The 27,842-nt window shown below is 45.8% G+C and overlaps 1 protein-coding gene across 1 annotated transcript in view; it reads right to left on the bottom strand.

Annotated features, from left to right (window-relative positions):
* Positions 1–27,842, bottom strand: part of OTOP1 (otopetrin 1) — a 42,929-nt gene that overhangs the window by 657 nt on the left and 14,430 nt on the right. Inside the window, exons 3-5 of the mRNA XM_052641788.1 lie at positions 17,892–17,950; positions 10,076–10,206; positions 4,708–5,636 (exon numbers count right to left, since the gene is read on the bottom strand). Coding sequence (XP_052497748.1) covers positions 4,708–5,636; positions 10,076–10,206; positions 17,892–17,950 — 1,119 coding nt within the window. The remainder of the gene's footprint in view (positions 1–4,707; positions 5,637–10,075; positions 10,207–17,891; positions 17,951–27,842) is intronic.

Raw genomic sequence — 27,842 nt, 5'->3', positions numbered from 1 at the left:
GCCCCGCCGGACTGTGCACAGCCCCCAAATATGCCTTTCTTTCCCCAGTCTTCAGGGCTTTGCCCCTGCCTCTTCCTCTATCAAGGACTCCCTGTCTTCCTTCTTCTGCTCAGTCCTACCTTCTTCCAAGTCTGGAGACAACCCCCCTTGCAGGAAGCCCTCCTCGATCTAACCGGTCAGGCAGGAACCTCCTCTGTCTTCCCAGAGCCCCACCGTGTTTCCCCACAGTGGTGCTCCCTATTTCTCCTCACCCATCTGTACATATCACTGTTGGTGCTTGCAGATCCTGTGCCCATGGGTCTGGGCTGATGGTCTTTTTTCTGGCTTGTCCTTGGCTTAGAAAGACAGCCCAGGCCCTGCCCACATCCTCCTGACCAGGGGGAGAAGCACTGCCCTGGAGCCAGCCATGGGTTCCTGCCACTTACAGACTATGATTTAACCTCTCCAAGCCTTGGTTTCCTCATCTGTAATACGGGAATACTAACACCTGTCTCAGGGGGCTCAGATGAGAATAAGATGGCACCTAAATCCGCAAAACATAGAGCAATAACCTATTGTATTTGTTGCTCATGGAACCTATACCTTGGTTCCCCCTTCTCAGCCTTCCTGTTCCAGCTTCTGCTCCACCTCCCCTTAAATTCTCAGGCTCCTAGACCTGCTTCTCTCTCACACCGACACTTCTGCAACTTCCTCCATCCCCATACTGTGGCAGGCAGCCTCTCAGGTGACCCCCTGCAAAGGTCCCACCTCCTGGGATTCACGTTCCGTGGAGCCCCCTCCAAAGCTGTGATTTGGACTGATCCAACAGAATATGACACCAGTCATGGGATGTCACTACTGAGGTTAGGTTACAAAAGGACTCTGGAGTCCATCTTGCTCACCCCCTTCCACAAGAATGGAAGCCAGATTCCATGTGAGCCACGCTATGGAGAGGCCACATATCCAGGAACTGTGGGCGGGTGAGTCTCAGGCTCACAGCCAGCAAGGAACTCAAGCCCTCAGCCCAACAACTCACCAGGAAATGAGTCCCCATATATGAGCCACATAAACTCACAGTTGCATACATGAGTTTAGAAACAGACCCCTTTCCCCAAAAAACCAACCCAGGAAATGACTGCAGCCCCAGCAGACAGTTTGACTACAGCCTGTGAGGGACCCTGAGCAGAGTCACCCAGCTAAGCCATGCTCAGCTTCCTGACCCAGAACAGCTGTGCAATGATAAATGTCTATTGTGTTAAGTTGGTGAGTTGGGGTCATTTCTTACACAGCAGTGGGTAACTGATACAAGTGACTTTCACTCACATCTCCACACAGAAACCTCTCAGGCTTATATCTCTAGCCCTGGGTTCTGGGTCCTTAGAAGTACTCCTCCCGCGCAGCTGGTTCTTCTCGCCTCCTTGGCTGGCTCCTCTTCCTTTGCTGTCTCTCAGTGTTGGCTGGTCCTGTGGCTCATTCATTCCTGGGTCCTCTCTTCCCTACACCCGTGACCCCAGTGATCTCACCCAGTCCGGGGTGCAAACACCAGCTCTGGGCCCACGACTTCCCAATCCAAATCACCAGCCTGGTCCACCCTCGGAATTCCAGGATCATATATCTCACAGCCTACTCAGCTGTCTACAACATATCTCAAACTCAACATTACATTCCCATTTCTCCCCATCTCCTCAGGAACACCTTCTTCCCAGGGGCTCAACAAAACTCCAGTGTCATCCTGGTCTTCTGATTTGCTCTCATAACCACCCGCCTACCATCTGAGTAAATCTTGACGACTCTGCCTCCAAAACAGCATCCTCAATCCACCCATCTCTCTCCACTCCACCCGCCAGGCCACCACCCCCATCTCTCACCTGGACCATCAGTGGCTCCCGTGCCTCACTTATGCTCCCAGCCCACAGTCTCTTCACCACTCAGCACCAGATTATTTATGTAAGATGGTGTCCCTTTCCTGGTTAAACTCCCAAAGGCTTCACAGCATATTTTTTAAAAAATAATCTACCCCTACACAGAATGGCAGAGCCTAATGTTAGATGATTCCTTCCCGGCCCCCTGCCCTGCTGCCCAGATTGCCCCCCACCCGCCCACGTGGTCACATGTACTTCCTCCTCTTCTGGAAGGAGGCAAGCTCTCCCACCCAGGATTTTGCATGGCTCTCTCCTCTACCTGGAGCACCCATGGCTCCTTCTCTGTTCAGCCCTGGGCTCTAAGCCCACCTCCTGAGAGTACCTTTTGCACCAGCCTGGCCTTCTGATCAACCTCAGGCATCCAAGCACCACTGCACACACCCTCCCTTGTAGTTCTCTGCAGGGTACGCGTCACTACGGGTGTTCTTCCTACTAGACTGTTGTTGCTAGTCCTGCCATCTGGTTTGTAAGCCCCATAGGAGGAAGACCAACATCCAAAAGGGCACGTGGTACCCTTGTGACTCACAGCAGTGCTGGCCCTCAGTAGGCAACCACAGCTCTATTTTCAGGAAGGGAGGAAGAAAGGGAAGGAGGGTGGGAGGGAAAATGAGAAGAAGAGATTATAAGCCTCTTTCCTGAAATCCAGACCTTTCCGTCTGCTGTGAAGTTGGCTACAATTCTTGCTACTCATCCCCTTGGGAGGCAGACCTCTGCCCCCTTCCCTTGAGTCTGGATGGATGCTGTCACTGCTGGACCCGTAAAATCTGGTAGAAACAGTGCCGTGCAATGTCCACACCAGGCTTTAAAAGACTGATCGCCAGTCCAGGTTCCATGCATGAGGCAGGGTACTCAGGGCCGGTGCACCGGGACGACCCTGAGGGATGGGATGGTGAGGAAGGTGGGAGGGGGTGGTCAGGATGGGGGACACATGTACACCCATGGCTGATTCATGTGACTGTATGGCAAAACCACTACAATATTGTAAAGTAATTAACCTCCAATTAAAATTAATTAATTAATTTACAAAAAAATAAAAAGACTGGCACTTCCAATCCCCTGGAAGCTTGGCTCTGGGGTACTGAGCCGCTATCTAAGAAGCCCACCTCCCCCAAAACCACTGTGCTGGAGAGACCCCCGTGCAGACGCTGCAACCAGAATCCCAGCTGAATCCAGCCTTTTGGCCTCCCCCACCCAAGGTGCCAAATCGTGGATTTTCCAACCCTACCACCAGCTTCAGTTGATACAGTGAGGAACAGAAAAGTCCTGCCAAGCCCTGCCAGCTTTCCTAACCCACAGAGTCATCAGATATAATAAAATGGCTGTTGCTTTTGTCATGCATTTGGGGTCACTGATTACACAGCAATAGAAAACCAAAAAAAAAAAAAAAATCTGCCTGTTGGTGATATCTAGAGAGACCTTATCATTGAATTTGTTCAGTACTGAACTCACCCTCCCCCTGAGCCCCCCTCCAAAGCCTCCTCCCCATCCAGAGACCCTCAACCTCCATAAATAGCCTCACTATCCACCCAGGAACTCAAGTCAGATGAACCTGAGGGTCCTCACACCAAGTGAGATAAATCCTATACATTTCTCCCCATCCCCACTGGCACTGCCCTGGTTCAAGTTCCCATCATTTCCTCTCTGAGCAGCTGCAGAGGCTTCTGTACCAGCTTCCCTGATCTTTGTCTTATCTCTCTCCATCCTTTCTGCACACTGATGCAGGGACATCACTCCAAAACACAAAGGCTGAGAATTCTACCACCCTCAGCATGAAGACCAGACTCAGGCAGGCTTATGAAGCTCTGCTTAAACCAGATCCATCTAAGCACACACTCCATCCTGCTTCCTGCTCTGCTTCACACGGATGGAATTCGTGCTAAGCTGCTAGTGCTCCCCAGATAGGCCTTGGCATCCTATGTCTCTGTGCCTTTGCACATCATGTGCCCTCTGCCCCAAGGCTTTTCCTTGCCTTGACTACAGTTGGCAGATTTCCAACCATTCATAGAGGCTGAGACAGGCAGTACTGTGTGGCTGTCTGTACATCTTCATTTTCCTTTTCACCTTCCATCATAGGGGCTAGAAAGCAAAGCATCCACTTCCCCATCCTCCCTGGCAGTTAGGGGTGTTCACATCAATCACAGACATTGCCTGGCATCAGTCCTTCCCTCTGTCTTCCTGTCTTGAACACAGGCATGATGCCTGGTGTTGCTGCAGCCATCCTATGACCATGTGGCAACAAGCACTACACCAGCGACAGTCAAGCAGAAAGGTGAACAGTGCCTGGATCCTTGATGATAAGGTTCAGCTGCCAGGCCAACCCTGAGCAGCCAACTTCCAGAATTCTTAAGACTGAAAATATTACTTTTCAAGTTTTCTACTACTTACAGCCAAAAGCACTCCTCACTGAGACTATGTCTCACCTTAAGCATCCCTTGCTCATTCAAGTCTGTCCCTGAATCCACACTCCCATTCTACCTTGCACATAGTCCTGTCACAGCATTTGCCATCTTCACTGCATTATATTTTTTTCCTTGTCTCCTTCTCCCACAAATACTATGACCTTTTTGAGGAAAGAGATTGAGTTTTATCACCTTTAATTCTTAGTTCCCACCCCAGCCCCTGGCACACAGATACTCAGAACATGGATTTATATTGACAGAATATAAGCCTATGCTCCAGCCTAATATTTTAACCTTACACTTAAATTATTTTGATTATAAGCTGCCTTCACTCCTCATTCAAAAACAGCAGGGAAAATAGATTTATCAATTTTTTTTAGAAATAAAGAAATAATGATGCAGATTACCGAAATATTGCAGAGGAACAAAAAAGCTGCAATATTCCTCAAGACTCTTCTCTGGGCATTGCCCTGCAGGAAACAGGGGTGGCAGGCTGAGCCCTGGGCCCTTTCCCAGCTCTTATCCTCCTTGTCTTTGCCACCGACTTCTCTCAGACATGTATTTCCATTGGCCGCAGGTGGCATCTCAAGGGCCTGGGGAGCCATGTCCCCAGCCGTAGGTCCGTTCTTAAGGCAGGAAGAAGGGAGAGACGTGGGATTGCCATTGTAGACTGTGACCACCCGCAGGGTTCTAATGTCTTCGGAGAGCCTCCCTGGCTCTCGGTGAATAGACTCGATGATGAAGAGGTTCTGGATGTATTTCTCGACAACTGCCAGGATGGAATAGGGCAGGTTGTACCAGGTGTATGGGGGGCGGGACTCAGCGCAAAGGATGGCCAGGATGGAACCCCAGGAGATGAACCAGGAGCCAGAGGCGGTGACCACCAGCAGGTCCGCATCCAGTTTGCGGGCCGGGTTTTTGGACTCATCTAGTGACTGCTCATCTAGCCTATAAATCCGGATCCCAACCAGCCCTGCCGCCCCCATAAGCATCAGCAAGATGATGGCATACAGGTAGAACATGATGAGTGCCGCCTCGCTCTTGGTTTTGGAACGGCCGATCTGGATCAGATACACCACCACGACCCCGATGGTGGTGGCCAGCGCGGTCAGGCCCAGGACCGAGCCCAGCAGGACCCCGCGCGACCTGAACTGCATCTTCCGATGCTGGTGACTGTCGACTTTGCGCCCGATGTTTTTCCACAGGACGTAGAGCATCGTGGAGGCCAGGATCTGATACTCTATGTTGAAAGGATAGAGGTAGTACATCCCGTGGGAGATGGCCGGGCAGAGGGTTGGGGGTGTGCAGTTACACGGAGGTGTGTGGTCATCTAAAACTAGGGGAGGCAGATCACAGGGGAGAGCGATTAGCACGTTCATGTGATGACATGGAAAACCACAAAGAAATATTGTCACTGGGGATGCATGCCTGGGTTTGCCCATTGAATGAAAAGCTTTGTGTCATGGCTTATTGTCATGCTGAATATCTTGTCTAACTTGACAGCCATGAACGTCCCCCGGAGAGTACTAATTACGTGAATTAGATCTTTTCCAGACATCAGAATGCTGTCCAACCATTGGAAATAGTATTGTAGAAATCTACTTGCTGCTGCTGCTACTGCTGCTAAGTCGCTTCAGTCATGTTCGACTCTGTGCGACCCCATAGACAGCAGCCCACCAGGCTCCGCCGTCCCTGGGATTCTCCAGGCAAGAACACTGGAGTGGGTAGACATCTACTTACCAACACACAAAGATGTTCAGAAGATACTGGTGAACAAAAGCAACTTGCCAAAAAGGCTAGAGCATGACTCTGTTTTTATAGATATAAATGTGACATAGAGAGACAAGGAGATAGACATAGAAGAAGTCTGGAAGGCCACACACTAAAATGTTAACAATGGCTATCGCTGGATGGAAAAACAGCAGGTGATTTTCCTTTGGTTTACTTTTCTATTTTCTTTCTTTCAGTAAAAGAAACACCTCAGAGTATCTTTTTTGCAGTTTTACTGAGATATAATTGACATATTTGTGTAAGTTTTCCTTTAGATTTTGCTTCCCTATATTTTCTAAGCTTTCTATATGAATATGATTGACATGTATTATTTTAAAATTACTTTTTTAAAAACAACCTTGTGAGGGTAAATCCCTCTTATTAGTAAAGATTTTCCTCTTGAGAATATCTGAAGCCAGCAAGTGTGGTAAGAGACAAGTCCCATCTTCCGGAAGAACCTTGTTGATTGTACAAAGGACCATTTCATAACAAGGAGGGGAAATGCTCTAAGCAAATAATTAAATATGCAACAAAAGCCTTAAAGATGGTGTAAAGTCTATGGCCTATAATTCCAATCTATTCTAGGGGACAAGTCAAATATATAATCAAAGCATTAGGTAAAATTTTGTTGTGTGTTTCTGAGAAAGAAACAGAAGCACTCAATGTGGCACAATTTAGAAAGCACTAGATGGATTTTATGGCACCCCACTCCAGTACTCTTGCCTGGAAAATCCCATGGACAGAGGAGCCTGGAAGGCTGCAGTCCATGGGGTCGCTGAAGGTCCGACATGACTAAGCGGCTTCACTTTCACTTTTCACTTTCATGCATTGGAAAAGGAAATGGCAACCCACTCCAGTCTTCTTGCCTGGAGAATCCCAGGCACAGGGGAGCCTGGTGGGCTGCCGTCTATGGGGTCGCACAGAGTCAGATACGACTGAACTGACTTAGCAGCAACAGCAGCAGCAGCAGATGGATTTTATAATGGATTAATTAGATGAATTTACAAACTTAGATGAATGCTATAATACATCTTTATAATGGAATAGTGGTGGTGGTTTAGTCACTAAGTCATGTCCGACTCTTGTGACCCCATGGACTATAGCCTGCCAGGCTCCTCTGCCCAAGGGGTTCTCCAGGCAAGAACACTGGAGTGGGTTGCCATTTCCTTCTCCAGGGGATCTTCCCAACCCAGAAATCAAACCCACAATGCAGGAGACTGGGGTTTGATTCCTGGGTTGGGAAGATCCCCAGGACAAGGAAATGGAATAGTATAATGGAATAGTAGGCAGCCATTAAAAATCATAATTGTGTCTGTGACAAGCTAGAGGAGTGGGATGGGGTGGAAGCTGAGAGGGGTTCAAGAGGGAGGGGACATATGTATACCTGTGGCTGATTCATGTTGATGTATTGCAGAAAGCAACACAAATTGTAAAGCAATTATCCTTCAATTAAAAATAAATTTAAAAATTTTTAAAGATTAAAAAAATAACAATTGTGTGTTTTAATGATGTAAGAAAATAATTATGCTACAATAACAATGAGGGAAACAGCAAGAACAAATTGTATATCCAGTATTTTTAAATGCATACCACAACCCGGAATTCAGTTGTGAGCTCAGTTTAAAGGATAGCAGCCAATATTTTTTAATGGAACTCCAATGGAATAAAATAGGATTGACTGAATGGAATCAAACACAATAGAAATTTGAGCATCTTTGATATAGTATGATTATTATTTCATGGGAACATACATGTAGACATAAGGGCATTTGGGTTGCAATGTAAAATCTATTTCTTACTGTAGGTGGTAGAAAAAAATGATTGAATATATACTGTATGACCTCAACTACAAATAAATACACAGCACACTACCAAAAACTAACCAGATGTTAACAGCATTTAGCTGCATCCCTCAGTAGGCGTTATTATGGATTTTTTTCTTTACATTTTGCCATTGCTTTAATTTATGATATGCATATACTACTTATAAAATCAGGCAAAAAAGGCTTTATGGTAGCCTTAATTACCCTCATTTGTTTTTTTATCTGCTAATTCCAAACTCACAGTCCTTCCCTCCCCTATTCCCCTCCCCACTGGCAACAAGAAGCCTGTTCTCTATGTCTGTGGATCTGTTCCTGTTTAGTTGATAAGTTTGTTCATGTCATATTTGAGATTCCACATACAAGTGATATATATTCATCTTTCTCTGGCTGACTTACTTCACTCAGTATGATAATCTCTAGGTCCATCCATGTTGCTATAAATGGCATTACTTCATTCTTTTTATGGCTGCATAATATTCCATTGTATATATGTACCACAGCTTCTTTATCCATTCATCTGTCAATGGACATTTAGGTTGCTTCTATGTCTTGGCTATTGTAAACAGCACTGCTATGAACATAGGGCTGCATGTATCTTTTTGAATTATAGCTTTGTCTGAGTGTATATATATATATATATATATATATACATATATATAATACATATATGCCCAGGCATCACCGACTCGATGGACATGAGTTTGGGTGAACTCCAGGAGTTGGTGATGGACAGGGAGGCCTGGTGTGCTGCAATTCATGGGGTTGCAAAGAGTCGGACATGACTGAGCGACTGAACTGAACTGAACTGAATCTGCCTTACTTTCGCAGAGCGCTGCAATTTTCAATACATAAGGAGTTTCCCTACCACTTGTAACCTAAGACTGTATGATGCAAAAGACAAGGAAGAACTCAGAAGAAAAAGGTTCAGACTAATAGAATGTTAGAGCTGACAAAATTTCCTTTTTCATAAATTAATCTAATCTCACCTTCACCAAGGTCTCTGGAGCCACATTGCTACGATTCAAATCCTGGCTCAATTGTCTACTCACTATGAGATCTTGCATTAGTCACTTAACTTCTCTGTGGCCCAGTCGTTTCATCCATATATATATAAGGTCAGTGTTGCCTACCTCCAAGTGTTGGGACAAGAGTTTAATGTGCCAGCCACTCAGAGAATGCTTAACAAAACATGTGGTTACTGTTGTCATTGCTGTTGCTGTTACTGATTCCAATGAGGAAATGAGGCTCAAGGAGCATGTCCTTCCCAAGAGTAGGCTGCTGGTCGGGGGTGGTGAAGAAATACAGCGTGTCCCCCGATTTTGCCATCTTCATCCCACTGGTGAGGAAACAGGTTTAAAGTTCTCTTTGTGACTGATCTGGGTTTGTACAGAGAGGACAGATGTGCAGTACATTAATGCTGGAAGGACTCACGGAAAGTACATGGTTCAAGCCCCCTCACGTTAAGAATGAGAAAAGAGAGGCTCAGAGTGGTTGAATGGTGTCCAAAGGTCACACAGCCAAAACACGATAGGCATAGGACCCAAACCCGAGGCATCAGTCCCCTGTGCATTGCACCTTCCTCTACCCCACATTCTTCTCAACTCCAATGCTCTAAGATCAAATCGACAGATAGAGTCCAAAAGAGAACTTTGGAAGAAAATGAAAAGATTCGCACTACAGGCACTCAAATAGGTACAAGGGGAAATAAAGATGGGCCAAAATTATAAACTAAGTACAGTTAAATAAAAACTTCAAATGAGCAAAAACCAACTAACCACAACATACATTAGACATCTATGGATTTTTAAATGCTATACTTGTAGTAGAAAGAACTGGTCATAGAGGTTTAATTAAAAACACAAACAGTAAAAACCACCAATCTTCTGCAGTTGTAAATAAAGACATTCACCTCCATACCAAACTGAACCGTGAGAAATGGTGATCAAAATGATGACCCTTGGGTCTGACAAGTCACTGAAGAACCCTTTAATTATGCTGAGCACACCCTACATATGGAGGCAGGATGAAAGACTTAGGAGGTTTTGAAAGATTTTCAACAACAGGGGATTGTCTGGACGATGTTCAGTTGGGTGGACCCTGCAGGTCTTTGGAAACCCATCCCTCCATCTCTGAGGTTTCCCAGCTGTTCCAACATGACAGCCAGGCAACTCTTACCGCTCACCTATAGTTATGTTCCCAAAGCCCAGGGTGATGAGTCGTTCCTTGTGTTCGTTAAGTTGGTGCTTTGACTCATTCAGGACGCTGTTAGCCCACAGAAGCAGGTTGGTGAACACTGAGTGGATCACCCCGAACCTGAAAAACACAAAGACTCACTGCTTGAGCAGCCCTGGGAAACTCTGAGCCCAAGAGATGAGGTGGAGACTTTCTATGCATGCACACACGTACACACATATACACACGCCTCTTTCTTAGCAGCAATTGTGGTTTCATCTGGCATGTTAAGCTCTGGGTGGGTCCCCTGTCTGGCTAGGAGAAGCAGTTGCATGGAACCTTCCAAAACCACAGTCTTGGCTCTGCCTTAATCTTGAACCTGCCAAGACTCGATTCATTGTCTATAGGACAAAAGAAAAAAAAAAAAAGCCCTGGGTCTTGAAAGCAGGGACACAGGGATGGAAATTTACTAAAAGCAGGCAACCAACCCCACCATACCCCAAACCCTTTCTTCCAGAAGGGAAGAGGACAGTTAAGAAGAGATAAAAGGGCTACATTGGACATCTGGAGAGTTCAGCACGTCCTTACTGTTGGGTTGCCAACCCAATGGTCATTATCAATCCCCTCTGTCTTACCATTTACTTCAAAGGCACCAAAACAAACCACAGACTTGATATCTGGCCTCCCTTGCAATTAGGCATGGCCATTCTGGCCAATAGGATATGAGGTGAAGTCTACCGGGCACTGCGGAAAAGCTTTCAGTTTCTTGATGGAAGACAACAGAATGAGAAAAGCCTCTTTAGTCTCCTTCTCCCCCTTTTTCCCAGCCTTGAATGTAGACGTGAAAGCTGGAGTTGTGGCAGCTATCTTGTAACCATGAAGCAACCAACACTGGATGAAACCTTCACCCACTGAAGGAGGCAGAGTGGAAACATTCAGAAAGCCTATTCTGCGGCAACACTGTTGAGCAGACAGGTTTAGGAATGCTGCTGTGCTTAGTTGCTCAGTCATGTCTGACTCTTTGCAACCTCGTGGACTGCAGCTCGCCAGGCTCCTCTGTCCATGGGGTTCTCCAGGCAAGAATACTGGAGTGGGTTGCCATGCTCTCCTCCAGGGGATCTTCTCAATGCAGGGATCGAACCCAGGTCTCCCGCATTGCAGACGAATTCTTTACCAGATGAGCCACCAGGGAAGCCCAGGTTTAGGAATTAGGCTATATTATTCAAATGGTAAAGAATCTGCCTGCAATACGGGAGACCTGGGTTCAATCTCTGGGTCACGAAGATCCCCTGAAGGAGGGCATGACAGCCCACTCCAGTATTCTTGCCTGGAGAATCCCATGGACAGAGGAGCCTGGTGGGCTAAGAGTCAGACACGACTGAGCAACTAACACCACACTACTATTTCACAAATAGAGTAAATAGCCACATTTGGAGTTCAAAAGTTAGTAAGCGCAAGGCTATTCTAGTCTGAACAGAGTTCTATCCCTGCCTCTGACCACACTGCCTCCTAAGGAAGAAGAAAAGAGATGACTCTGGACTCTGGAGGACAGGGGAGGGAACTAGGGCAGTATGCTTCCAATGGAGTCATGGTCTGTTTCAGAGCCTCCAAAGTCTCTGCATGGCTGCCAGTTTAACATGTGTTCACACTGGTCGCTTCTAGAGTGCTTAACAATGGGCCGTGCATGAAGCAGGTGCAGCAAATACAGGTGATTTGAGAAGGACATTCCTTGAAACTTCTAACTGATCACTTCCCAGTGGCAGAGCAGAGGCCCAGAGGATGCAAGCCCCCTTTAACCAAGAGCACCTACAGGAAAAACGGTACAGTTGGGTCCTCATCCCTGAGCTTGCTTCTCCTCTGAGTTTTAACCCAGATGACTCCTCTGGGGCTCCCACGAACACTCGCAAGCCAAGTCTTTCCTTATTTGAACTCCAGCTTCCTTTGGCCGCTTCCCAATGTCCAGGCGCAAGTGGAGAAGGCAGCAGCCATAGAGGGGTGCGGGTGGGCAGTCTGAATCAGGTGTTTGCCCATCTGCCTGCCCCTTGTACTCATCCATTTGCTCCGGATTGTGGCCAGCCTTCCCCAGGGCACCTGGGAGGCATTGTATGTATAGAGCCTTTGACAAATGCAGACAATACTGTTTGCCTCTGGCTGGCTGGCTGGCTTTTCTTTTACTTATAATACACACAGCTCCCTTCTCCTCTTTCCTGGTCCAAATGACGTTGCCTAATCCCAGTTCCACAGAACCCAAGTAGGTAAGACCAATGCCACCCATGGCTGCAGGCGTTTTTCTGTCACGCACCAGGAGCTGACAACCTCCGGTTGGTTGATCTGGAAACTGTCCTGCAAACTAACGGCAAACATCATTTCCTCATGCCAGGCTGCCTCGCTCATACTCGGATCGAGTAACCCCAGACCACAATAAAGAGAAAGATTCCATGAGCTGTGTTTTGACCTCAGTTTATCTTTCCAGCTCTGATTTCAGAAGTGCTATTTCTCTAAATTTCACTCTTGAGAAAAGAAAAGCAGTCAAACCTGTAAGAATTATCAAATCAGGAGGAAAGTCCCTGTATGTACTAAAAGCATGGATAGCGGAGTACTGGCTCAAAAGACCAGAAGAAAAGGGTCTGTCCAAGAGTGGGAAGTTCTGAAACCTCCAGGGTGTGGCAGGAAGTGTCAACGAATAAAGCAGGCCTCGGACAGATTAGGGAGGGGTGGGTGATAGGGTCTACATGGGGGCTCATGGTTGAAATGGCTTATTATGTTGACCTCACAAACAAAGAATAAAATCACAGTGACCCTTGAAACTGACCAAATTGCCCAATCAAAGTTCTGTTTTCCCCGCTGGCACCTACCTTCTCAAAGCTACAAGACCCCCGGATTCCAGACCTCTGGCTATGTGACCAGAGGACTCAGCTACAGGTTAAAAATTAAGCATCCCTTCAGAGAATTTTTCACTGGTGGTATATAAGAAAGATCCCATCAGAAAGGGAGGACGCTTGTTCTCCATAAGGGCCAGTCACCCTCTCGTTCCCCTCTAATAAATTTCCCTTTTCTTGCCTGACTGCCCGGGTTGCTCTCTTTTTCTCCACACTCCGTCTTACAGTGGGGACTGTAGCTAAATGAGTGGCCAGCTCCCATCTGGAGGGAGCAATCCCGACTCAGCCCTAGCTTTTTGCTGCCATGCACATTTTGGATTATCAAACCTTCCAATTTTTCTGGAAACATTTAACTCTGGGGACTTCCCTGGATGTCCGGTGCTTAAGACTCCACAGTTTCACGGTAGAGGGCACCAGTTTGATACCTAATCAAGGAACTAAGATTCCATGTGCCACCCAGCATGACAAAAAGTTTTTATAAAAATGTTTTTAAAAAATCTAAAACCAAAAGGTGATAACTCAAAAATGGTTTATGCTTTGCCCTATTTAAAAAAAATAACAGGCTAAATCAAGCTGTGAGAATATCTAGTTCAAACTACCTACTATCCAATTTAGGAAAGAGACCCAAGACAGACAGCCTTGTCTCCAATCGCTCAACGAACAAGGTCAAGGCAGGACCAGGTTCCAGTCCTTTGGAATTCCTTTAGATGAAAAACCTCGGTGGGAAACATCTGGGTGCATGGCCTAGAGCAGCATTATCCTAAAGAAGATAATGTAAGACACGGAGGTAATTTTTAATTTAAATTAGAAAAAAATTTTAATTAATTTTTAGTTTAAATTTAAATTTAATTTTTAATTAAGAAGACACTTTTAAATTTCCCAGTAGTCACATTTAAAGAACAGTAAAAAGGAACAGGTGAAAATAATCTTAATGATTTTTTTTGTTAACCCCAGTATATCTAATATACTATGATGTCAACTAATCAAAAAGAAAGATTTCCCCCAGTAAACCCAGATGGCCAGTGAGCCACTGTGATGCCACGGAAATAGCGCTGGATTTAAAGTCAGCATCCGGGTCCCGCCCAGCTATGCACAGGTGAGCTGCCTGACCTTGGACAGTCACTTCCTTTCTCGGTTTCCTCACGTGCTACATAGGATCATGATTGTAGCTACTGTCCCTAACTGCCAGCACTATCATGAGACACTTTCATAAGTAACACATGTAAAAGAAAGTGCTTTATGAATGGGAAAGCCCATTTTATTCAGCCAGGAGTTCCTGGTAGGACAAGTGGCCCAATATACATTTGTTGAGAACATCTCACACTTTATCCCAACAATTCTACTTCCAGGAATTTAACTCAAGAAAATAATCAGAGGATAAGCAACAAGGTCCTACTATATAGCACAGGAAACTATATTCAATATTCTGTGATAAACTATAATGGAAAAGAATATGAAAAAGAATGTATATATAAGTGTAACTGAATCATTGTGCTGTACAGCAGAAATTAACACAACACTGTAAATCAACTGTGTAGGGGCAAGTCATTCCCGAGGTGTCCAACTCTTTGCGACCCTATGAACTGTAGCCCACCCGGCTCCTCTGTCCATGGGATTCTCCAGGCAAGAATACTGGAGTGGGTTCCCACACCCTCCTCCAGGGAATCTTCCCGACCCAGGGATTGAACCTGAGTCTGTTATATCTCCTGCATTGGCAGGTGGGTTCCTTACTGCTAGCACCATCTGCTGCTGCTGCTAAGTCGCTTCAGTCGTATCCGACTCTGTGCGACCCCATAGATGGCAGCCCACCAGGCTCCCCCATCCCTGGGATTCTCCAGGCAAGAAGACTGGAGTGGGTTGCCATTGCCTTCTCCGAGCACCACCTGGGAAGCCCCTAAATCAACTATATTTTAATGATATACATTTAAAAAAAAGAATCAGAGATGTTCAAAAGTTCTTTTAACTGAAGATGTTCATCACAGTACTACTCATAATAACGACAAAACCTTTCAGACAAATTCGATGTCCAGTGAGAGGTGTTATGGACTGGATTGGGTCCCTGCAGAATTTATATGTGGAAGCCCTAACTCTCAATGTGACTGTACTTGGAGATGGTGTACAAGGAGGTGTGTGTGTCAGTCGCTCAGCCGTGTCTGACTCTTTGCGACCCCATGGACTGTAGCCCACTCCTCTGTCCATGGAATTCTCCAGGCAAGAATACTGGAGTGCATAACAATTCCCTTCTCCAGGGGATCTTCCCGATCCAGGAATTTAACCTGGCTCTCTGGCATTGCAGGCAGATTCTTTACTGTTTGAGACACCTGGGAAGCCCATATAAGGAGGTAATTAAGGTTAAATGAAGTCATAAGGGTGGGGGCCAGATCCAATGGGACTGGTATTCTTATAAGAAGAGGAAGAGACGCTAGAGAGCTCTCTCCCCATGCCCAGAGGAAAGGCCAGGTGCAGACATAGCTAAAAGGCAATGCCTGCAAGTCAGAAAGAGAGCCTCACCAGAAGTCAACCTGCTGGTACCTTGACCATGGATTTGGAGCCTCCAGAATTGTGAGAAGATACATTTCTGTTGTTTACGCCCCTCCTCCCCTGCCCAGCGTGTGGTACCTACCAGGGCAGCCCGAGACAAATACAACAGGGCTGTATAACGTGATCAACTACAGCAATGGCACTTTAGGCAATCGGTAAAGATCATGGAAGTCAGGGGAGACGTTAATGACAAAATGAAAAGAAAAGACAAGAAGAGCAGGACCACAACTGTAAAAAGAAAAAAAATATTATCTATCTATTCACTGAAAAAACGACTGGAAGGAAACAGACCAAAATATGAATAGTAGTTACCTCTGGGTAGCAGCTGTCTGAGGAAGCTCTGGCTGCAATAACAAAACAACAGACACTTATTTCTCACAGTTCTAGAGGCTCAACGTCCAAGACCAAGGTGCCAGCAGACTTGGTTTCTGGTGAAGCCTCTCTTCTTGGCTTGCAGATGGCTGCCTGTCACTGTGTCCTCACGGGTACACTCAGGGCAGGGGGTGTGAATCATGTATCTCTTTTCTATGTGGATACTAATCCCATAAGGATGGCCGTACCCTCATGAACTCATGACCTAATTACTTCCCAAAGGCACCACCACCAAATACCCATCCCCTTGGGGGTTAGGGCTCCAACACAGGAATTTGAAGGAGACATGATGTTCAGTCCATAATGGTGACATTATGGTGACTTTTAACTTCCACTGTGTCCTTACAAGTTTTATCAGGAAACAAACTACATTTTTTAAGAAGAATGTTATGGAGTAGACACAGTGAAACTCACGCTCCAGAACAAAATCAGCAAGCACTCTCCTCAAGCTGCGAGCCGAACCCAGCCTCACTGATGGAAGAAGGAGCAGGTGAAACACACACACCTGTCACTGCCCAGCACACGAAAGAGGAGACACTGGATGGAAATCCCTGGCTGGCCACTTGTATTCTGGAGACCCAGGGAAGTCCCCTAACCTGCTAGAACCTGCTGCCACATCCATGAAATGCAGAGAAGAATAGTTACCATAGTTACCCGGACAGAGCCCAGATGAAACACGAGCATGGATGGGGACGTCTTTGTCCTGCCCTAACGGACAATTCGCTTTTGGCTAAGATCAAGTGTAGTCTGGGGGCTTCCCTGGGGGCTCCGTGGTAAAGAATCCACCTGCCACTGCAGGAGACGCAAGAGACGTAGGTGGGTTACAGTACACGGGGTCATGAAAAGTCAGACACGACAGAGCAGCTGAACACAAGGGACAATTAAAATGGGAGTTAAAGATCACTGCCAAGGCCACTGCTCGGGGCTGCACTGGGGAGCAGTCCACACGCTACTGCAATGATGCTCGGATGCCTGGGTACCTTGACCCATTACCTCTGCATATCACCACTAGTGCCTGACATCAGGCTCAGCACACAGTAGGAGCACAATAGATGCCTCACTGCTGGATGAGCAGATCCTTTTTGCATAATGAGGTTGGTGACAGTTATTTCTAGTCCATGGAATTCTCCAGGCCAGAATACTAGAGTGGATAGCCTTTCCCTCCTCCAGGGGATCTTCCCAACCCAGGGATCGAACCCAGGTCTCCTGCATTGCAGGTGGATTCTTTACCAGCTGAGCCACAAGGGAAGCCCAAGAATACCAGAGTGGTAGCCTACCCCTTCTCCGGTGGATCTTCCCAACCCAGGAGTCAAACCAGGGTCCCCTGCATTGCAGGTGGATTCTTTACCAACTGAGCTATCAGGGAAGCCCTCTACTTCAATAAAATAGTTCCAACCAGTGGTCATATGTAAGTCGCTTTCTTAAATAGCAATTTTCATTTCAAATGATACTGGGGGACTTTTTTGTGCCTTATGGACAGTTTATATGATGAGGGATCTTCTAGAAAGCATACAGTGATCCCTTGATGCCTCTATATGTGTCCACAGAGGCTTTCTTACCTGATAATCATAGTTTGCATTTAGGTAACTCACCTCATTAGCCTACAGATTCTTTCCCTTGATCCTCACAATCATCTCAAGAGAAAGACGGGCAGACAAAATAATAGACCCAACACTCAGGGTCCTTATTCTGTGCCAGGAACAAGCTCTACATCAATTACTGCATTCAGTCCCCAGAGGCTGGCTATGCTATTATCCCCATTTTACAGATGAGGAAAACTGAGGCTCATAGAGGGAAAGTTTCTAAGACAGCAGAGGCAAAATTCAACTCACATCACTGTATTTTAAGGGCTGTCCCAGAAGAGGCCAAAGGCAGAGGGTCCCCTCTCCAGGCCACAACTGAAGGCTTCACTTGTCAGAATGAAGAAGCGAGTGGTTCTCATATTTTAAACCCAAGTAAGATGGCAGTGATTAGCTTTGTTTGCTCTAAATGAACATTAAATCCAGCATGTAAGCAATTACCCGCAATGTTTACCTTTCCAGTGTTTTGAAAGACTGGATGATATCCTTTGAGTGCCCCCAAAGAAAGTATACCTAAATGGAAACAAAGAAAATAAGGATATATCAACGGGAAGGCCATCACTATATCTACACCATGAGAAGTTATAAAACCTAAGGGAATGATATGGAAAGCATTGGGCACATTAGTGACCACCCCATCCAAACATGACAAGTCATTTCTGGTGATGGTGCCATTCTCATGAAGACAGTGCTCCGGGGGCGGGAGGCCTCCAGGTTTAGGAGGAAATGGTACCCTTCATGCTGTGGGCTGGGCCTTGGGGAGCAGCAGCCTGCCCGCCATGATGCCTGCTCACCTGCTTATACCATCCTTATAGGGCTTCATTCGAGAAATATCCACTGAACTGTTACTACATCAGTGGCTGGAAACCAAATTTTGGGTGCTTAAAATGAAGAACAGAAGTGATTCAGGTTGGTCTTTTATCTCACTCTGCAGTAAGTCCACTATATACAAATCCTCAAGTTACGAACTTTCAGAGATGCAAGCATGCATTCTAGCAACCTCAGTCAGTCAGTTCAGTGGCTCAGTCGTGTCCGACTCTTTGCAACCCCATGGGCTGCAGCACATAAGGCCTCCCTGTCCATCACCAACTCCTGGAGCTTACTTAAACTCATGTCCATCGAGTCAGTGATGCCATCCAACCATCTCATCCTCTGTCATCCCCTTCTCCTGCCTTCAATCTTTCCCAGCATCAGGGTATTTTCCAAGGAGTCAGGCGTGAGTGAGATCATAGTTTCCCCTCCGTCTCCTATCACTGACAGTCCTCCAGTCAGTAGCTCTCCTCACCTGTCCGCTCATGCCAGCCCCTGTATGCCCGCTACTGCACTGTAATACTTTACTTTTCAAGGTGTGTGCACTGTATGCTCAGTCGTTCAGTTGTGTCTGACTCCTCGTGACCCCGCGGACAGTAGACTGCCAGGTTCCTCTGTGGGATTTTCCAGGCAAGAATACTGGAGTGGGTTGCCATTTCCTCCTCCAGGGGATCGTCCCAACCCAGGGATCAAACGTGCGTCTCTTATGTCTCTTGCACTGGCAGATGGATTCTTTACCACTAGCACCACCTGGGAAGCCCCCCACACACACACACACAAGGTACTGTGCTGTAAGATTTAAAATGTTTTACTTTTGTGTTTGTTTTTGTATGTATTATTTATGTAAAAAGTATTATAAACCTATTACAGTACAGTACTATATAGCTGGACTTCCCTAGTGGCTCAGTCGGTAAAGAATCCACCTGCAATGTGGGAGATTTGGGTTCGATCTCTGGGTTGGGGAGATCCCGCGGAGAAGAGCATGGCAACCCACTCCAGTATTGTTGCCTGGGAAAGCCCACGGACAGAGGAGCCTGGCAGGCTGCAGTCCATGGCGTCACAAAGAGTTGGAAATGAATGATCAACTAAAGCACAGCATTACATATCTAACTGTGATAGGTGGGTAACTAGGCTAACTTTGTTGGACTTACAAAAAATTTGAATTACAAATGCGCTCTCAGAACAGAACTTTCTTATGTAGGCGATTATATACTTATATGTACTATATTATATCTGTTGCCCAGGCCCCTGGCCATGCAGTCACTAGAAGCAACTCAGGATGCAGGCTAAATGTGGGGAGGCTGTATTGGACCCATGTGCAAATCTCAGCTCCCTTGGCTTTGGGCCAGTCTGTTTTCCCATCTGTGAAATGGGGATGATAATGAAACTTACCTTGGTGGGTATTGTCAGCAGTGAAATAAGATAATCCATGTCTACTTAGAACAGAGCCTGCAGTAGGTATGTTTTCAGTAAAAGCTCTCTGTTGTCAACTTACTCCTCTGTCTTCTGCATAATCTGAGTTCCTAAAGCATTTGGAGCCTTATTATCAGATGGTAAAGAATCTGCCTGAAGTGCGGGAGACATGGGTTCGATCGCTGAGTCAAGAAGGTCCCCTGGAGAAGGGAATGGCAACCCACTCCAGTATTCTTGCCTGGAGAATTTCATGGACAGGGGAGCCTGGCGGGCTACAGTCCATGGGGTCACAAAGAGTCAGACACGACTGAGTGACTACACGCTTTAGACACAAACACACGTTGAGCACCTACTACTTGTCAAACACAGCCGGGCACTTCATAAATTTGTCTCAGTCTTCATTTTGCAAGTGCGTGCTATAAAAAAATAATCAGAAGACACACACTCAAAAATACACCGCACATACTCTCTCATCCACATCATTTCGCCTAAGATTTACTATCCTGCTCTGGAAAACACTGTCAGGCATGATTCATGAAACATCTAACAACTTAAAAAACAGAGAAACAGAGAGCAGTGACCCCTGGTAAAGATGACACTCAGCCCAACAACAGGGAAGCGCTAAAGTAAATTAGTTTTTGTCTATGAATTCTAAGCTAGATGGCCACTTAGCTGATGCTTTGATGAAGATTACATAGCAGGGGCTTCCCTGGTGGCTCAGTGGTGGAAAGTCCGCCTATCAATGCAGGTGACACCGGTTTGACCCCTGGTCTGGGAAGATCCCACATGCCAAGGAGCAACTAAGCCCACTGCAACTATTGAGCTTGTGCTTTAGAGCCCGGGAACTGAAACTGCTGAGCCCACATGCCACAACTAATGAGGCCCGTGTGCTGAGGGCCTGTGCTCCGCAAAAACAGACGCCTCTGCAGTGAGAAGCCCGAGTATTACAGCTAGAGAGGAGCCCCTGCTCGCCGCAGCTAGAGAGGAGCCTGCAGCAACTAAGACCCAGCACAGCCAATTAATAAATAAATATCTTAACAAGAATACTTTAAAAAAGACCATATAGAAAAATAAAGAAGTTTATGATTTAAGTGAAAAATTGTACACAGAAAATCTGCACCTTATATATAAAACTTTGATAAGAATATACACGTGAGGACAAGGAGAGGGAACACATAAAAACAGCAACTAATATTTCAGTTGAGGACTTACAGGTGTATTTTTAGACTCTTTTTCAATTTTTTTCAGTAATGTTACATTTTTTAAATAAATATTTTTAAATCACCATACAGTCCAGCAGTTTGACTTCTAGGTACATATCCAAATGAATTGAAAGCAGAGTCTTAGGACTTCTCTAGCGGTCCAGTGGTTAGAAATCCACCTGCCTAATGCAAGTGACAGGTTGGATCCCTGGTCTGGCAAGATGCCACCTGCCATGGAGCAACTAAGCACCATAATGACATTCTAGCCCTCATTCTAGAGCCCACAAGCCTAGAACTACTGAAGCCTGCATACCCTAGGGCCATACCATGCAAGAAGAGAAGCCACTTCAGTGAGAAGCCAGCACCCCGCAAGTAGAGAGTAGCCTCTGCTTACCACCACTAGAGAAAGCCCACACAGTGCAGCCAATAAATAAATATTTTTTAAAAAGCAGGGTCTCAAAAATATATTTGCACACATACGTTCACAGCAGCATTGCTCACAACAGCCAAAATGTGGAAGCAACGCCAGGGTCTATCATTGAACGAACAGATAAGAAATGTGGTCCATCCATAGAATGGAATACTTTTCAGCCTCAAAAAGGAAGGAAATTCTGACACATCTACAACATGGATAAATGTTGGGGACATTATGCTAAGCAAAATGAGCCAGTCACAAAAGGACAAGCCCTCTATGTTTCTACTTGTCTGATTCAAAGAGACAGAAAGCTAAATGAGTTGGAAAGTTGAATGGCAGTTGCCCAGTGGTGGGAGTGGTAGAAATCAACAGTTAGTATCTAAAGAGGACAGAATTTCATTTTTGTAAGATGAAAGAGTTGTGCTGACTAGTTGCATGACAATGTGAATACATTTAACACTGCTGAACCAAATAGCTCCTCTTGGCCCTCCTGCGGCTGCACAGCCACTGCTCCTTGGATGTGGGGTTGCTCCTCTCGGCCGCCACCCCTGACCTTGGATATGGGGTAGCTCCTCCAGAGCAGGAGCTTTGCTGGAGCAGCTGTGAAGAGATACCCCATGTTCAAGGTAAGAGAAACCCAAGTAAGATGGTAGGTGTTGTGAGAGGGCATCAGAGGGCAGACACACTGAAACCATAATCACAGAAAACTAGTCAATCTGATCACATGGACCACAGCCTTATCTAACTCAATGAAACTAAGCCATGCCGTGTGGGGCCACCCAAGACAGACGGGTCATGGTGGAGAGGTCTGACACAATGTGGTCCACTGGAGAAAGGAATGGCAAACCACTTCAGTATTCTTGCCTTGAGAACCCCATCAACAGTATGAAAAGGCAAAATGATAGGACACTGAAAGAGGAGCCGCCCAGGTCAGTAGGTGCCCAATATGCTACAGGAGATCAGTGGAGAAATAACTCCAGAAAGAATGAAGGGATGGAGCCAAAGCAAAAATAACACTCAGCTGTGGATATGACTGGTGATAGAAGCAAGGTCCGATGCTGTAAAGAGCAATATTGCATAGGAACCTGGAATGTCAAGTCCATGAATCAAGGCAAATTGAAAGTGGTCAAATAGGAGATGGCAAGAGTGAACGTCGACATTCTCGGAATCAGCTAACTAAAATGGACTGGAATGGGTGAATTTAACTCAGATGACCATTATATCTACTACTGCAGGCAGGAATCCCTCAGAAGAAATGGAGTAGCCATCATGGTCAACAAGAGTCCAAAATGCAGTACTTGGATGCAATCTCAAAAATGACAGAATGATCTCTGTTCATCTCCAAGGCAAACCATTCAATATCACAGTTATCCAAGTCCATGCCCCAACCAGTAACGCTGAAGAAGCTGAAGTTGAACAGTTCTATGAAGACCTATAAGACCTTTTAGAACTAACACCCAAAAAAGATGTCCTTTTCATTATAGGGGACTGGAATGCAAAAGTAGGAAGTCAAGAAACACCTGGAGTAACAGGCAAATTTGGCTTGGAATATGGAATGAAGCAGGGCAAAGGCTAATAGAGTTCTGCCAAGAGAACGCACTGGTCATAGCAAACACCCTCTTCAAACAACACAAGAGAAGACTCTACACATGGACATCACCAGATGGTCAACACTGAAATCAGATTGATTATATATATTATATATATATAATATATATATAGATTATATTCTTTGCAGCCAAAGATGCAGTCAACAAAAACAAGACCGGGAGCTGACTGTGGCTCAGATCATGAACTCCTTATTGCCAAATTCAGACTTAAATTGAAGAAAGTAGGGAAAACCGCTAGACCATGGAGGTATGACCTAAATCAAATCCCTTATGATTATACAGGGGAAGTGAGAAATAGATTTAAGGGTCTAGATCTGATAGATAGAGCCTGATGAACTATGGAATGAGGCTCGTGACATTGTACAGGGATCAAGACGATCGCCATGGAAAAGAAATGCAAAGAAGCAAAGTGGCTGTCTGGGGAGGCCTTACAAATAGCTGTGCAAAGAAGATAAGTGAAAAGCAAAGGAGGAAAGGAAAGATATTCCCATTTGAATCCAGAGTTCCGAAGAATAGCAAGGAGAGATAAGAAAGGTTTCCTTGGCGATCAATGCAAAGAAATAGAGGAAAACAATAGAATGGGAAAGACTAGCGATCTCCTCAAGAAAATTAGAGATACCAAGGGAACATTTAAGGCATGGGGTCCTCCTGGCTTCTGCCCCTGACCTCGGACGTGGGGTAGCTCCTCTCGGCCGCGCTATGCGCGCTGGTCGCAGCCGCCCGCGGTATTAAGATCAAATTGCCAACATCCGCTGGATCATCGAAAAAGCAAGAGAGTTCCAGAAAAACTTCTATTTCTGCTTTATTGACTATGCCAAAACCTTTGACTGTGTGGATCACAATAAACTGTGGAAAATTCTGAAAGAGATGGGAATACCAGACCACCTGCCTCTTGAGAAACCTATATGCAGGTCAGGAAGCAACAGTTAGAACTGGACACGGAACAACAGACTGGTTCCAAATAGGAAAAGGAGTACATCAAGGCTGTATATTGTCACCCTGCTTATTTAACTTCTATGCAGAGTACACCATGAGAAACACTGGGCTGGAAGAAGCACAAGCTGGAATCAAGATTGCCGGGAGAAATATCAATAACCTCAGATATGCAGATGACACCACCCTTATGGCAGAAAATGAAGAGGAACTAAAGAGCCTCTTGATGAAAGTAAAAGCGGAGAGTGAAAACGTTGGCTTAAAGCTCAACATTTAGAAAACGAAGATCATGGCATCCGGTCCCATCACTTCATGGGAAATAGGTGGGAAAACAGTAGAAACAGTGTCAGACTTTATTTTGGGGGGCTTCAAAAGCACTGCAGATGGTGATTGCAACCATAAAATTAAAAGATGCTTACTCCTTGGAAGGAAAGTTATGACCAACCTAGATAGCATATTAAAAAGCAGAGACATTACTTTGCCAACAAAAGTCTGTCTAGTCAAGACTATAGTTTTTCTTGTGGTCATGTATGGATGTGAGAGTTGGACTGTGAAGAAAGCTGAATGCCGAAGAATTGATGCTTTTGAACTGTGGTGTTGGAGAAGATTCTTGAGAGTCCCTTGGACTGCAAGGAGATCCAACCAGTCCATCCTAAAGGAGACCAATCCTGGGTGTTCATTGGAAAGACTGATGCTGAAGCTGAAACTCCAATACGTTTGCACCTCATGTGAAGAGTTGACTCATTGGAAAAGAGCCTGATGCTGGGAGGGATTGGGGGCAGGAGGAGAAGGGGACGACAGAGGATGAGATGGCTGGATGGCATCTCCGAATCGATGCACATGAGTTTGGGTGAACTCCGAGACTTGGTGATGGACAGGGAGGCCTGGCGTGCTGCAATTCATGGCGTCGCAAAGTGTCAGACATGACCGAGCGACTGAACTGAACTGAACTGAACTGAAGCAAATAGGTAAAAATGGCTAAGGCAGCAAATGTTATGGTTACATGTATTTTACCACAATTTAAAAACACAAAGTCTGTTTTAAAAAGTAACATTTTTATTTTTCCATCATCTAATGTAGCAAATGCACACAGTCAGGATCCAATAAGGATAGAAAAATGGATTAATTGACTGACTAACAAAATGTCTTAAATTAGGAAGGAAGAGATCCCCAAGCCATCAAGTAACAGAGTGATATTTTGAAAACCATATCTGCCTAGGTCTTTCCTCTGCCCAGAACCTTCAATGGCTCCCCACTGCCCTTGTGGAAAAGTTTGCCCAGGTCTTTCCTCTACTCAGAACCTTCGATGGGTCCCTACTGCCTTTGTGGGAAGGTCAAAACTCCTAAAGTGGACATCACCCTTGACCAAGCACTCACAGCAATGTGCTTGGTACACACACCACGCCTTTAATTTTCACAACAACCCCATAAAGGAGGCGTTTCACAGATGAGACCATGAGGCCCAGAGAAGTTAAGACATTTGCTCAGAGTCACACTGCTGGTGTGAGCCAAAACCAGAGTCCATGCTCGTAAGCCCTACACCAAATCATGGCTCAGTCCAGGCCCATCGCCCTAGCTCGCCTCCCCCTACAGCCCACACATCTCCTCCCCATCATGTGGAGAGGCTGCACACCCCTAAATGTCCTCTGTTATGGTGTCTGACACACCACATCCCTCTTTCCTTGACAACACCCCCACCTCAAAACTAGTGAGAGGCCTTCCTGGCTCTCCCTCGTCCCTGGGTGACTTTGTCTAAGCATTGAGTTGTGGTGCTGGCATTGTCTGTTTTGTTGATTGTCTCCCCCTTGACTGACTTCCCCAAAGAGAACAGACCACGGCTAGACTCAAGAGTACTGAACACAGGGATTTTTGTTTGGGGGGCGAAGGAAGGAAGAGGCGGGGGAGGAAGGGAGGGTGGGAGGGCATAAGGAAGTTCTTTCTGGTCCCCTAAGGCTTTCCACATTGTCACTGGAATCTCCAGAAGATTGTCCTCGTGGGTGGGGTGAATTGCACACCCCTGGAGTTAATTGCATTCATTTGCTGGCACTTCAAGAACAAAATACCACAGATCAGATGGCTTAAAACAGCTGAAATTAATTTTCCCCCAGGTCTAGAAGCCAGAAGTCTGAGATCAAGGTACTGGCAGGTTGGTTCTCTCCTTCCCTGTAGATGGCCACCTCCCTTCAATGCTCTCATACTGCGAGTCTGTATCCTCCTCTCCTATTTTCATAAGGACCCCGGTCCTGTAAGATTAGGGCCCACTCTAGTGACACCCAAGACAGACCATAAAGATGGAAGAGCACCGAAGAATTGGTGCTGTCAAACTGTGGTGCTGGAGAAGACTCTTGAGAGTCCCTTGGGCAGCAACGAGATCAAACCAGTCAATCCTGAAGGAAGTAAACGCTGAACATTCACTGGAAGGACTGAAGCTGAAGCTGAAGCTCCAGTACTTTGGCCACTTGATGCAAAGAGCTGACTCATTGGAAAAGACCCTGATGCTGGGAAAGATTGAGGGCAAGAGGCAAGGGGGAACAACAAAGGATGAGATGGTTGGATGGCATCACCCATTCACTGGACATGAACTTTGGCAAAGTCCAGGAGATGGTGAGGGACAGGGAAGCCTTGCAGGCTGCAGTCCATGGGGTCGCAAAGAGTTGGACACGACTTGGCAACTGAACAACAACAACAAAGTGACCTCATTCAGCCTTGATTACCTCTGTCAAGACTCTGTCTCCAAACAATTACTTTCTGAGGTCCTGGACTATAGGTCTTCAACACGTGAGTGTGAAGGACATGATTCACCACATAATAATTCTCAAAACTCAAGGTGACCCCTTTGCACAAATCACCCTGGGAGCTCCTGCCCAGTTCCAGAGATGCTCCCACAAAGACAAACTTCTGCCAAGCTCGCCTGGCACATCCTCTCAGAGAACCTCACTTGTGAAAATGTGTTCCATCTCAAGAAACACTGTAAGGTCACCAAAAGCTGACTGGTAGTCACCTGGATGCAGGTGGAGGCTACTTTTAATAAAAGATGGAGATTAAAAAATGGTATCATGGGCCTTCAGAAGTGAGAAATTTGTCCTAAAGAATGTTCCTCAATGGGAAATGCAGAAACATTTTCAGCAATAACAGTACACCTGGATCATGGCTTTTCAGGGTGACTTCTGTGGAGACAAACCATCTGAGAATGTTTATGTATGTATAAAGAATGTATACATGTAAAAGAATGTGAAGATGAAGCTCCAATACTTTGGCCACCTGATGCAAAGAGTCAACTCATTTGAAAAGATCCTAATGCTGGGAAAGATGGAGGGCAGCAGGAGAAGGGAGCGACAGAGGATGAGAAGGTTGGATGGCATCACCAACTCAACTGACATGAGTTTGAGCAACTCCGGGAGAGAGTAAAGGACAAGGAAGCCTGGCACACTGCAGTGCAGGGGGTCACACATAGTTGGACCTGACTTAGCGACTGAACAGCAACGTAAGAATGTGTGTGTGTATGTATAGAGAATGACTGTATATGTAAATAACCGAATCATTTTTCTGTACAGCAGAAATGAACACAACACTGTAAGTCAACTACACTGCAATTAAAAAAAACAGAATCACGGCATCTTGGTTGTGACTTTGGGCAAGTCATTTGTCCCCTCTGTCCTTATTGTGATGATCCAAGAGCTGTGCTTGTGGAGATGTTGAAAGCACTACACGAAGTGAAATGCAAAAGTCCAATAGAAACACTACTTGTTACTTTTGTAGTTACGTCAACCCTGGTAGCCATCACCAGGGATTTTGGCCAAGAATGGAAGCTATGCTGGAGAGCCATCTCGGGTCTTCTTCAAACATGAGGTTTTTCTGATTCTAAGCTACAGATTTAAATTACATATCAAGTCCTCCCTTCTTAGCCACACCAAGTTGACCAAGGTTGAGAAGGAAATTCTCATACATTTCTAAAGATTTTAATCCACAAGTAAGCTAAAAAAAAAAAAAACAAAAAAGTGTCTCAGTGACTCAGAGCAGAG

Source organism: Budorcas taxicolor, chromosome 6 (genome assembly GCF_023091745.1).
Source record: "Budorcas taxicolor isolate Tak-1 chromosome 6, Takin1.1, whole genome shotgun sequence".
Lineage (NCBI taxonomy): Eukaryota > Metazoa > Chordata > Mammalia > Artiodactyla > Bovidae > Budorcas > Budorcas taxicolor.
Note: the sequence above shows the minus strand (reverse complement) of the source record. Positions and strands in the feature narration are given on the sequence as shown.